This window comes from Mastacembelus armatus, chromosome 5 (genome assembly GCF_900324485.2).
Source record: "Mastacembelus armatus chromosome 5, fMasArm1.2, whole genome shotgun sequence".
Lineage (NCBI taxonomy): Eukaryota > Metazoa > Chordata > Actinopteri > Synbranchiformes > Mastacembelidae > Mastacembelus > Mastacembelus armatus.
This window is the reverse complement of record NC_046637.1, coordinates 6,607,192-6,618,923: the sequence shown is the minus strand read 5'-3', so window position 1 is coordinate 6,618,923 and position 11,732 is coordinate 6,607,192. Positions and strand designations below refer to the sequence as shown.

Genomic DNA, 11,732 nt, shown 5'->3' with positions numbered 1-11,732 from the left:
CTTTGCATTAGTTAGTTAGATTTTATGGATTCCAGGAATTCATTTCCAGTAGCATTGAAACTGGAGTGATCATTTTGAGTAATGTTGTGGTTATGACTAAAAGCTATGAGTCTGACGACATAAAAGTAGATTTTTGAGTGAAAGTAATGAATGCCTCATGCTGGCTATGCTGCTGTAAGAGGTCACTGTTGCTATTAGTAGTACACATTAGTGTATATTTGCATTGAATCAAATCTAGGGAATGATCTTCTAACTTCTGGTTTAAATTTGCACAAACTTAATATTTAATATAAAATTCAAAGAAAATTCACATTTTAATAGACATTACACCAACAGAATTAGAAAGTCTTTCTGTTGAACTTTCAGTAATGTGATAATGGAAGACTAAAATGCCGTCCTGTACATCTCGAGTCTCATGATAAAATAAAACATGTTGTGTTTGTTAGGGCTGGATGTCAAAGCAAAATGTTCCATGGGGACAAGGAACATACTGCATATTATATTGATGTCAAATGCAATAATGGCTTCTGCTGATGCAACTAAAACACAATATGTTTATTGGGTGTCTAAGCAGTATTGAAGAGTAAATGAAAATACAATACACAGTGGGAGCTTAATATCCTATTAAAAAGTTCAATCTCATAAATTTATAGATGGCCAAAGAAAAGTAGCTAATTAAGCATACATGAAAAAGACTGTGTACTGTGTATTGGCATTTTTGTTTTAATCAGTTAATAATCTGGTTAACTATGAGCATTGCGAAAGAATCTACCCACATTTAGTATTTTAGTGTTCACCAGCAATAAGGTAGGAGAAAAGAGTTATTTTTGAATTTATTTCAGGTAATAAAGGCCATGCTGTTGTAAAGCTGCTATAACCTATTCAACTCTGAGCACTAGATGCACCTGATGATTCTTGTTGTAAGCACAAAGACTTGGGTCTATCTGAAACCAATTTAGATGTAAATTTGCCTCAGCAGAGGCTCACATATTTTATGACTCAAGGTATTCTATGAAAGACCAGTCTCACTTTTGGTATTAATAATATATGAAGGAAAACCAAATAAAAAAGTATCCAGTCACATGTTCTCTATCTACAGGTGACAGGTTACATGTCCACTTGTATTTAATTTGGATTTTATTAATCACATTGCTGTGCAGATTCTGTTTCATTAGCTGACATATGCAATCAAGCAAATAGAGTAATACTTCTTTTAAATAGATGGGAGAAATAATAGTGAAACAATGACGAATATTAAAACAGTGTTTTGTAAAGCACAGCAAAGATCATACTGTTATTAGTCACTGTGGAAAAACATCACCACTTTAGCCTGGAAGGACAGCTCTCTTGATTGAAAAAGGAAGTTTGTGTAGGAGTTCCCCTGAGAAGTTACAGTTAAACCTCTTTCTCCTTTAACTGCCGCTAGTGAGCTTTGCTTTCTTTTTTCCCAGTTGGATTCACTAGGTATATGGTTTAAGTTATTTTGGACTTTGCTTGGGCACAGCATCATTGGGATAAGAGTCACCAGTTTACCAGTGTTACTATAAATCAAGGCCATCTGCCAGAAAGTGGTTTTCATCCAAATTTACTGTCAATTTCAACCAAATTTCAAGAAAATCTACCTAAGAAAATGTGAATGAATGTCCATTCCACCACTTACCACTATAGGAAATGGTTGTTTTGGTTGAAAAAACATATATCAGATGGACCACTGAAGAGGTTGTAACTATTCTTAAAATAAATTAGTTTTGAGGAAAACATGTTTTAGAGGGTTGCATTTCTAGAGAAGTGAGTTGACGGCTTTGTGCTTTGCTTAGACAAGCCAGTAGGAAAAGATAGGGCTGTTAACAGTAGTTGAAATAGTGGGAGCAACAACCACCTTGAGAAAACAGATCTATCAAAAAGATCTATGTAAAGATTTTTAATCAGCAAATATCCTTCAAAAGACATAAAGAAACAGCCTCTCATTTGCCCTTGCTTGTTCACAGGAAAACTGGATCATGATGTGAAGAGTGATCACCATTGACATGGAGCCTAGAGGCTGATACTTAGTTGGTGAAAAGGGATAAAAAGTGATTAGGGAGGCTTCAGTATGTGATAAGAGTTGATTACAGAATTGGTTATTGCTGTCATTCTTCCATTTCCATTTTGCATGTTTATGTTTTCTGTTTTCCTAAGTGTAGCGTAACTGCCATGGTTGATTTTGCTTTCCTTGTTTTGCTAGTGCTATTGAATCTGTTGCTTTGCATGTGTTGCTAAATTATTAAGTAAAACCTCAATACAGATATTGAATTATTGAGCATTGTTGTTAGAAAATACACTTTAGGAGGCCTTCTGAAAGCTACCATCAGAGTTTCCATTGAGAAAGTGAGATGAAACTAAAGTGGGCACTGTGGGAGCAGACCCTTGAAAGTAATTGCTTGACACACATAAGCTTACCGCCCAGACTTAAGCACTTTTGAAGATTAAAGAAAGAGGAATGTCCAGGGTGCTTCCCTTTTTAAATGACTGGAGCGGGCTGTCAACGGGCTAAACAAGATTTAAAAAATGTCTATAAACTCCTCAGTAAGAGTGGTATCTCTGGGCAGAAAACATACGTGCAGAAATCCTAAAATAAGCATCCTGTCACGTCATGGCATAATAAGAGTTAATCAGACAATTCCTGAGCTTAACCAGATGCAGATGGGCGTCTGAAATTAAACAAGAAAATTATGGCCTAAGTAAACACAACATTTACATAAGGAAAAGTTCACACAAATGAGTAAGGGCTGCATTTAAAGGCCACCACCACAGAAAATGCAGGGGTCATGTTATATTCAATGTAAAAAAATTACCTGGAGTTAGAGGCGTTTCACAAAGAAATGCAGCGTTTTTGACATGACAAAACCGTTGCATGTCAGGGATCGAACATTTAACATGTAGAGGTAGAGGAGCATGAGAAGCAACAGGCTTAATGGATAATAATAGATAGACCTCATGATGCCATCATGATGATCTGTATTTATGTTTGAGGCTAGCATTTCCACCTTCTACAGTCCTTATAGTCTGCACCCATCTGGACTGCAGAAGGCATTGCACAGCCAGAAAAGATTAAAGTTCTGTACTTTAAACAAACCGGTTAACCATGGACCATTTACACAGCAGAGAGTTCAGAGCATACTAATGGCTATAAATCTCTGAGCCATGCCGGTAAAGGTACTGTACAGGGACTGTTTAGACCGAGCAATTTAACTGAATTATTCCTTCACAAAATCAGTTACTTGCTGAGACATTGATTATACCAATGTACATGGGAGGTTTGCAGTTATTTATCAAGAGTTATTGTTTTCTCTGCCTCTTTCAGCTTTTATTTCCTCCTCAAAATTTATTTACACACACTAATACAGTCATTCACAAAAAAGCACAGATGATGACAGGTTTTAAATTGGCAAATCCTTTTTATTCTAATTAAATAAATGGCTCAGGTATGTCCAGGAGGTCAGGACCACTGCTTCATCCTAATCTTGAGATGGATGAGGAAAATAAAAGAATTGTTAATGCATAGCCAGAGGAACATAATTTACAATGTAATAAAAAAATGTGATGTGAAAATTTTACCTTTAACAACGAGTTTAGTTGAACACTCCACTCTGCCCAGAGGGTTTTCTGCAATGACAGTGTAATCCCCACTATCCTGTGGGCCTACTTTGAGTATCATCATGGAGCATACTCCACATGTATTGGTGATGTAGTAGTTGGTGTTGGTGTTGAGGCTGATGTTATTTTTGTACCAAGTAACATGGGGTCTTGGGTTTCCTGCCACTGCACAACTCATGTAGCACTCATAACTCTGTGGACTGTTGTGCATTTTTAGTGGAACTGAGAAAAATGGTGGTGTCTCCAAGCTGCAGTCTTTACTGGCAGGAAGGTTCAAAGAAAATGGTTCTAGAAAGATTTTTAAAAAAGGAAGGAACATGTTAAAATACAACAATACCTAAATTGTTGAAACATTTTTCACTGGTATTTTCCTTTTAGTGATGGTTAATTTTCTCATTTGTGTACGTATATGCAGAAATATAAGATGCTCTGCCTGTCATATGTGCATAAGCAAAACCAAACTTTAACTATAACCCACCTTACTGTACAGTGTGATTTACTGGGCTTACAGTATGCGCACAAAACCTATCAAACACATCGCACTAATTCAGCAGGTTAATATTATCAGTATTTGATCTGTCAGACCTGCTGAGAGAACCAAATTTGAATTTCAGCAAAGCAGCAAATTGTCACATTTAAGAAGCTAAACAAATGTTTTTGCTTTATCAGCATTCATGTAATTTATAAATATTAAGCATTTATCAAAATTATTTCCATTTAAGTTTCTGTTAATCAACAAATTGATTGACTGTACCAGACTTTTTTTTTTTCTTTCCACTTATTCAACCTGCCTTTCTTTCTTTTCACTTCCCAGGTTGCTGACTCAGAGGGTATGGAAAGTCCCATGTCATTTTTGGAGTAGATCCTGAACTGATATTGCCTTCCTGGCATGATGTTAATGGCAGTGAACTTGTTGTTGAAGAGATGGTCAGCCACGGTTTGCCAGGTACGCTTAACAGAATCACGCTGGGTGACCATGTAGTGCAGCCTGTCATCTTTCTTCTCATCTGGAGAGGGAGTCCAGGAGACTGCCACTGTTCCTGACACCTTCTCATCCAGCTCTACCTGTCCTGGAGGTTTGGGGTCATCTGAAAATAGGTAGGAAATGATTTTATATTTTATGCTTTTTTTCTGGCCACAGCAGCTATGCCTGTTCACCAAGCCTTGCCCTCTCCAAACATTCTTCACACACTATTTTAGGTGCAAAGTGTACACAACATTTTTTCATCAAGATTTTGTACAAATAGTAGGCATTTTATGTAGTTATTTTGGAGAGACCTCGTTTTCTTGGCACCGTGAAGAGCATCAAATATTTTAAAACCTTAAATTTTTATTACTGGTAACATGAGAATGTTCTTTGTGTTCTCGAAAAACTACAACTACAACTTTGGAAATATCTTGAAGAGGATGTGTATCACAATTTAAATCCATCAACCTTTGGTGCTCATTTAACCTTTATTCATAGTTTTAATTTGGCTTTTGTTTCAACGTACCCGTGACTATTATTTCAATACTGCAGGTCTCCTGACCAACGAGGTTCTTTACAATGATCGTGTAGATCCCAGTGTCGTGGCGTTCTGATGTGGGGATGATTAACTGAGATGATGCATCTGTGTTGCTCACTGTCACGTGCTTGGCCACAGGCATTCCATCCTTGAGCCAAGTAATTGCTGGTATTGGAGAGGCCTGTATATGACATGAGGAGATAAGGCTAAGATATGGGTTTGTACTTTTTTGCAGAGCAGCATAGAATCTAATCAATTTAGACAGTAAATACATAAAAATATTAGGTATTTTTATGCTAGAAGTTTTTGTGTAAATGTTAAATTAAACCTGAAAGTTGATGTTCACTCGAGCAGAGTTCCCAGCTCTTATCACCATGAAATTCTTCATTTTTTTGTCAGTGAACTGAGGTCTCACTGTGAAAGTGGGGACAACAATGAATGAGGTAAAATTATTTTAGGATAAATTGCATTAAATGTGTAGACTGTTCATACTTTCCATTGATTCACCTGGAGGAGGCATTGCAATAATGTAGTTGTCCAACTCTTGAGGCTCACCGTCTCCACCCTCATTGGTGGCTATAATTCTTACCCAGTACATGGCCATAGACTTAAGACCTAAAATAGTATAGGAGTTCATAAGCATAGCACTGGAGTTACAACGGTCCCATTCTGGGTTTTCTGCTGCTCTGAGCTCCACAAAGTATCCTTTGGCCTCATCTTGGACCCCTTCTTCCACTGTGGGTTTGGTCCAACCCAGCGATAAGGTGGTGTATGTGGAGTCTGTAACCTTCAGGTCATCAACTTTACCAGGGGGCTCTGAAATTGTAAACCAAGCACTGAGATATGAGCACTTAATATTGAAAGAAAAGCTTTTATCAGTGTAGTACTTACTCTTTGGATCTCTTGCAATCACAAATTCAGAAGGTGCACTTGGCTCACCAGCACCAGAGGTGTTGATAGCTGATACACGGAACTCATACTCGACGCCTTCGACAACTTCCTTGACTGCATACTTCTTTTCTGTTGGAATATCAAAACGTATGTAAAGGAAAAATAATGGAGTTGCTTATGTTAGGAGATAAAGCAGTCCGCTTGATACAGATTCACATCTCAGGTCAATAACATAACGTTGACAGCATAGTCAATAGTTTTGCAGTGACTGTACTGTACCTCTAATGGGTTCGTCAGGTGGGTTAACCTGGGCCCACAGATTACTGCCATTCTTGCGTTTTTCCACATTGTATCCCAGAATACTTGTTCCTCCAGTATTGGTAGGTGCAGACCAAGCAAGATTGATACAGTCTTTGAAAGCACTGATAATTTTGGGTGCAGAAGGAGGTCCCGGGTATGCTGATAAAATCATAAAATACAGAAAATCACATTAAGTATTTTTACAACACCTGCTGTTTTTCAGACATTTAAGAAGGCTCACCCTTCGTCCCTGCCTGAATGTCATTGGTCTCCATCATTTCACTGATTCCTTGATCATTTTCAGCCCTGATATGGTAGCAGTACTTTCTTCCATGATCTACATCAGTGTCCCTGTATTTTGGCTCTGGACCAATCTTGCCCAATTTCTTCCAGCTGTTTCGGCCAATTTGCTGGCGCTCCAGGATGTAATTAGTGACTGGGGAACCGCCATTATCTTTGGGAGGTCTCCACTTGAAGTTAATACATGTTGATGAACTTTCAGTGATATCCACAGGGCCTAAGGGTGGTGTTGGTTTATCTGTAGTAAGACAACAGAATATATGGCAACCATGCTCATATTTTTGTCTCATGTATTCAACTTTTGTATAAATATCTCAATAGTTTGTATCATACCCAATACAATAAGTTGTGTAGTAGCCTCAGTTGTTCCACATTCATTTTTTATCTTAATCTTAATTTGTCCTGTGGCTTTGCGTTGACACTTAGTTAATAGCAGGCGACTGTGAGAGGAAGACTTCTCGATCCTGATATGAGGGTCCTCCAACAGCTCTTCACCGTCATTGTACCACTGGATCTTCATGGGTTCACGGCCAAGAAAGGACAGCTTGAAGGCTGCTTCTTTCCCACTTTTGATTATAACCGGTTTTATGAACTCAGCTAGGTCATCAGAGTTGATTCTTGGGGGATCTGTGCATAAAAATCAAACATCTCAGCTCAAAAGAATGTTGCTTGGCATTTTCCCAGTGGCTTCCCTTTTGTTTTGAATTGTGGTTCTGATTACAATACCTATAACATTTAGCACAGCCTCTGTTTTACGTCCATCAACTTCACATCTGTATTTTCCAGCATCATCATCTTTGCAGTTTTTGATAGTTAGTTTGCGATAAGTTCCATCTTTAACAATGCTAATATCATCTGTAGGTGTTATCTGAAATGCAGATAAAAACAAAAATATTTCAACCCATTTACATATATCGATGTAAAAGATAAATGGTATGACTTTAACTCTTGCATCACCCACCTCTTTACCATCTTTGTACCATACTCCATCGCAGTCCTGACTGCTCACACTGCAGACCAACTCTGTGTCAGTACCAATGATAGCAGTTATATCTGACAGTCCGCCAGTGAAGTAAACTCCTAGATCTAAAGGAGGAAATACAACCTCACCGTTAAATTGGAACAGAAATGTATGAAAACATCGCAGTACTTAGACTTGAGTTGCTCTGTTTTGATGGATCTCACCAATGACTGTATCAGGGACAAGTGGGCCTGTTTTTACTCTCTTTTTTTTCTCTTGATCCGGCTCCTTTTCCTCCAATGCTTGTACCTCCTGCTTTGGTTCTAAAGCTGCTTTTGGTTCCTCAGCTGTTTTGTGTATTTCTTTCTCCTGGAGGTCCTCTTCCTCCTTGTCTACATTGTCTTCCTGTACTTCTTCCTCCTTTTCCTCCTCTTCATTAGTACTTGCTTCTGCTTTATTTGCACAATCTTCTGCCTTTGCATGTGCCTTTGGCTTCAATTTTGTTTTAGCTTCTGCTTTAGCTTCTGCTTTAAATTCTGCTTTAGCTTCTGCTTTAGCTTCTGCTTTAAATTCTGCTTTAGCTTCTGCTTTAGCTTCTGCTTGAGCTTCTGCTTGAGCTTCTGCTTGAGCTTCTGCTTGAGCTTCGGCTTGAGCTTCGGCTTGAGCTTCGGCTTGAGCTTCGGCTTGAGCTTCTGCTTTAGCTTCTGCTTGATCTTCGGCTTGAGCTTCTGTGGCAGGTGTGACAATTGCCTTTGCAATCATTTCGTCTCTCTCTTTTTGTACTTTAACATGTTGTTCCTGGGCAATCTTCAAAAGATCAGCTCCACCACCACCTGCCCGGGTTGTCTTGCGAGCTTTCTTCTTTCCATGCAAGTTTGGATCATTGTCAGCTAATGGGGGAAAAAAAATCACATTATTAACATTTTGATGTTTTCAGTAAACCTATGTTAAGCAGTTCTTCAAAGATACTATTTAACATGTTTAAACATTACCTTTCACTACAAGCCAGGCACTGCAGGATTTAAGTCCAGCCACAGCTGCATAGATTCCTTTATCCAATTGCAGGCAGTCCTTAACCACCAACGTGTGAATCAACATGTCCTCTGACACAGTGATGTCATATTTATCCCCTTGCTGTAGTGGGGTATTCTTGCCCAGCCAGGTAATTTTTTTCAGTGGATGTGAGAGAACACATTCAAACACAGCATCCTGCCTTTCCTCTGCCTTAACTTCTTGAATCTTGACCAAGAAGTCTACAGCAGGAACTAGAAAAAACATAAAATTATAGCTGAACATGAGATCTGCTATATCTTGTCACAGAGTAACTCATGTTTGACTCAACGCTCTTTTCAACTGTTGTATGGCTTTGTGTACATGTCAAATGTGTTGATAATTCATTTGATGCACCATCTTACGTTTCAGTTCAGTTGAGAAGATCTTAACTCCACCAACTTCCACTTGGTATAAGCCTGCATCGTCAGGGTCAACACCTTTGATGCTAAACACAAACTTCTTTCCCACTTGCCTTAGTCCATGTTTTTCACTTGTATCAGCATTAAAAGGAATCATAATTCCATCCTGTTGAAAACATGAACAGTCATAAAACTTGTAGCAATATGGAGCAGAGAGTATTTTATACAGAGTATTTTTATATTGCATTCATTATTAGTCATGATTAATGTATTCACTATTAAAAAAAAAAAAAAAGTCTAAAAATAATTCAAATAACATATTTTACTTTAAATAAGAAGACTTTGCTGGCAGGGTCTTTGAGCAACATTTCAAGTTCAAATTCTGCAGCACCGTCAGCTCTCATTTCCACAGGCTTCAGGTTGCAAAGTCTTTCAACAACCTGTAGTATTGGAATCAGGAAAAAACATAAGAATATTCAAATTGTAGAGTTTGCATTTCTTATTAAACTAGGGGATTCTAGGTAATTACATTTACATGAAGGTGAATCATACCCTTTGCTGCTCTTGTTCCCTTTCTATCTTCTTCTCATTTAGTTTCTTCAGCATCCAGCGAAAATCAGTGACGCCATACTGTGCACATATGGACTCATAATCTTTCTTGTCTGCACTCAGCAACAATTCCCAAAATTTTTCATTGATTTCTGGTTTTGTCTGTTCTTTTGGCACATTTTCAACCCTACCAAAAGATGCAAATGTTGTTAAATACTTACAGACAAAAATAACAGTGGTATTTACCATTTGTAAAAAATTACTTACATATTTTTTAAGGCCTTTTTGAAATCCTCAGGTGTCTCTCTGATAGCTACAACAAAACAAGCAGCATAATTATACCTACACCTATTGAAGTTGTATTTTTCAATAAATAACACAGCATTATTATAAATAAAATGTAGGCTGTGTACCTGTTCTTGATTCTTGCAAGGCCCTGCTCTTTTTATATCCAACTAAAATGGAGAAAATTAGCATTGAGTGAGGCAGGTGTAATTTGTTATAAATCAATAGCGTTGATTTAATATATAATGCCATAAAAGGAAGTAACTTGCCTTCAATTACATTTAGAGCAGCAGTTACAACTGCTTTTCCATACTCATTTCTGGCAAAGCATTTGTAGGTATCACTTTGGTCCACGGCTACATGAGGCATCTATCAATCAGTACATAATTATAAACCTTTTGGCAAAGCCAGGATAGGACAAAACCACCCACCGTTAATTGTAATTGATTTACTGAAGCATTACTTATCATTCATGGTCATTCTTCTCACCTGTAGCTGATGTTCACCAGAACTTGCGTCATAGACAATTTTGTACCTTTCTTCATTAATTTCCCCATTATTTCTCACCCAGGTCACAGTAGGTGTTGGTTTGCCAGTAACTATAGCTCTGAAGATAGCCAGTTTCCCTATAGAAATAGCTCTGACATTATCTCAGAATGTATTACAATTCAACAAAATTAGGTTGTGTGTGTGATGAGAGGTGCTATTTTCCCTTACCTTCTGGAATAGTCAAAGCAATGGGTTTTCGAATGAATTCTGGCGTGGTCATGTCATCAGGCAGTTCTTCTACATACTGGGTGATCATAACTCCAGGCACCTTTGACTTCTTTTTAATTTTCACTGTGATGACAATGGAAGAAATTGCATTCCTTTCAAATTCAGGAAAAAGAATTTTATTGAATTAAATGGCTTTGGTAAAGCCGAACTTCATATCATGTCTCAGAAAAGGCCAAATATACGGAATATACAATTCATTTTTTTCATGTGAGTTTTCAAACTCTATGGTTACTTACCCTTCTCTGAAGTAGTTGGCTCCCCATCCTTAGCTTTACATATCTTAAACATCTTGATATCAGCTTCTCTGTTAATAAAAAAAATAACAATGCGCCAACTATTAAACATATTATTTTAATTGATCTTCGCTTTGATGATTGTTGGATTAATAGTAATATTAATTAATAGATAATATTTCCATTTCCATCTTTTCATTGCTAAGTTGTTTAAAGAAATAATTAAATTAAGATGAACAATGAAATAAGATTTCAATATTAACATGTACTATAGGTGGTTAAATCCTTCCTTTTTTCCAAGATTTATAACATCCAAAGGATGTTTGTCTTCATTAACCATTTGATGACTATAGCCTTAGACTAGGGGGAATTGATGTCCTCAGGAGGTGTCCAATAATCAGTGGGGTGTTCTGACCCAAAACCACAACACCCTCCTGTTGGTGGGTTGGCAATGGTGGCCAAATCAGGCTTCAGTCCCCATTCGACAAAAAAACACAAAAGATAATTTTATCATACTAATGTGACATTATCAAGCACAGTGTCATGTTAAGACTGATAGTTTCATTCAGAAAAAATAATAATAATTAAGGGTTTAGTTGGAGTGGTAAAAGTTATATTTAATTAAATATAACATGTAACCACATTTCTGTACTACTCTACATGTGATGCAAACCATATATTGTATCTTGAATGTTTAAATAATGTGACCACTGTTAGTATCCTTCTGTAAATTTTACTTAATTTTTATGTCATTCTATTGAGAGCAGCACTTTGTTCTTTGATTATTTTTGATAGCCACTTGAACTCTTAACATTAAAGTTAATTAATGGAATTATGCTGAGTTCTGTCACTTCATGAAGTACTTCCCTTTAAACAGTTTTGT

General features: G+C 37.3%; 1 protein-coding gene across 1 annotated transcript; it reads right to left on the bottom strand.

Annotated features, from left to right (window-relative positions):
• Positions 1-3,459: 3,459 nt before the first annotated feature.
• On the bottom strand, positions 3,460-9,663 carry LOC113130602 (immunoglobulin-like and fibronectin type III domain-containing protein 1). The gene is made up of 17 exons (XM_026307376.1): positions 9,558-9,663; positions 9,332-9,445; positions 9,009-9,171; positions 8,586-8,858; positions 7,818-8,483; positions 7,594-7,718; positions 7,359-7,500; positions 6,966-7,259; positions 6,574-6,870; positions 6,312-6,491; positions 6,033-6,161; positions 5,649-5,957; positions 5,470-5,555; positions 5,130-5,322; positions 4,428-4,724; positions 3,598-3,924; positions 3,460-3,502 (listed from the first exon to the last, which is right to left on the bottom strand). The coding sequence occupies exons 1-17, from the start codon at positions 9,609-9,611 to the stop codon at positions 3,498-3,500; spliced, it is 3,654 nt and encodes a 1,217-aa protein (XP_026163161.1). The 5' UTR covers positions 9,612-9,663; the 3' UTR covers positions 3,460-3,497.
• Positions 9,664-11,732: the final 2,069 nt, after the last annotated feature.

Bases quoted from the DNA above. Each gene is read 5' to 3' on its own strand.
- LOC113130602 (XM_026307376.1), bottom strand. From the start codon at position 9,611: ATGCTGAAGAAACTAAATGAGAAGAAGATAGAAAGGGAACAAGAGCAG. The intron at 9,172-9,331 runs GTAAAATATGTT...TGTTTTCAACAG, and splicing joins GCAAAGTCTTCTTATTTAAA to GATGGAATTATGATTCCTTT. The intron at 3,925-4,427 runs GCAGGTTGAATA...AAATCTTTCTAG, and splicing joins GGAAGTGAAAAGAAAGAAAG to AACCATTTTCTTTGAACCTT.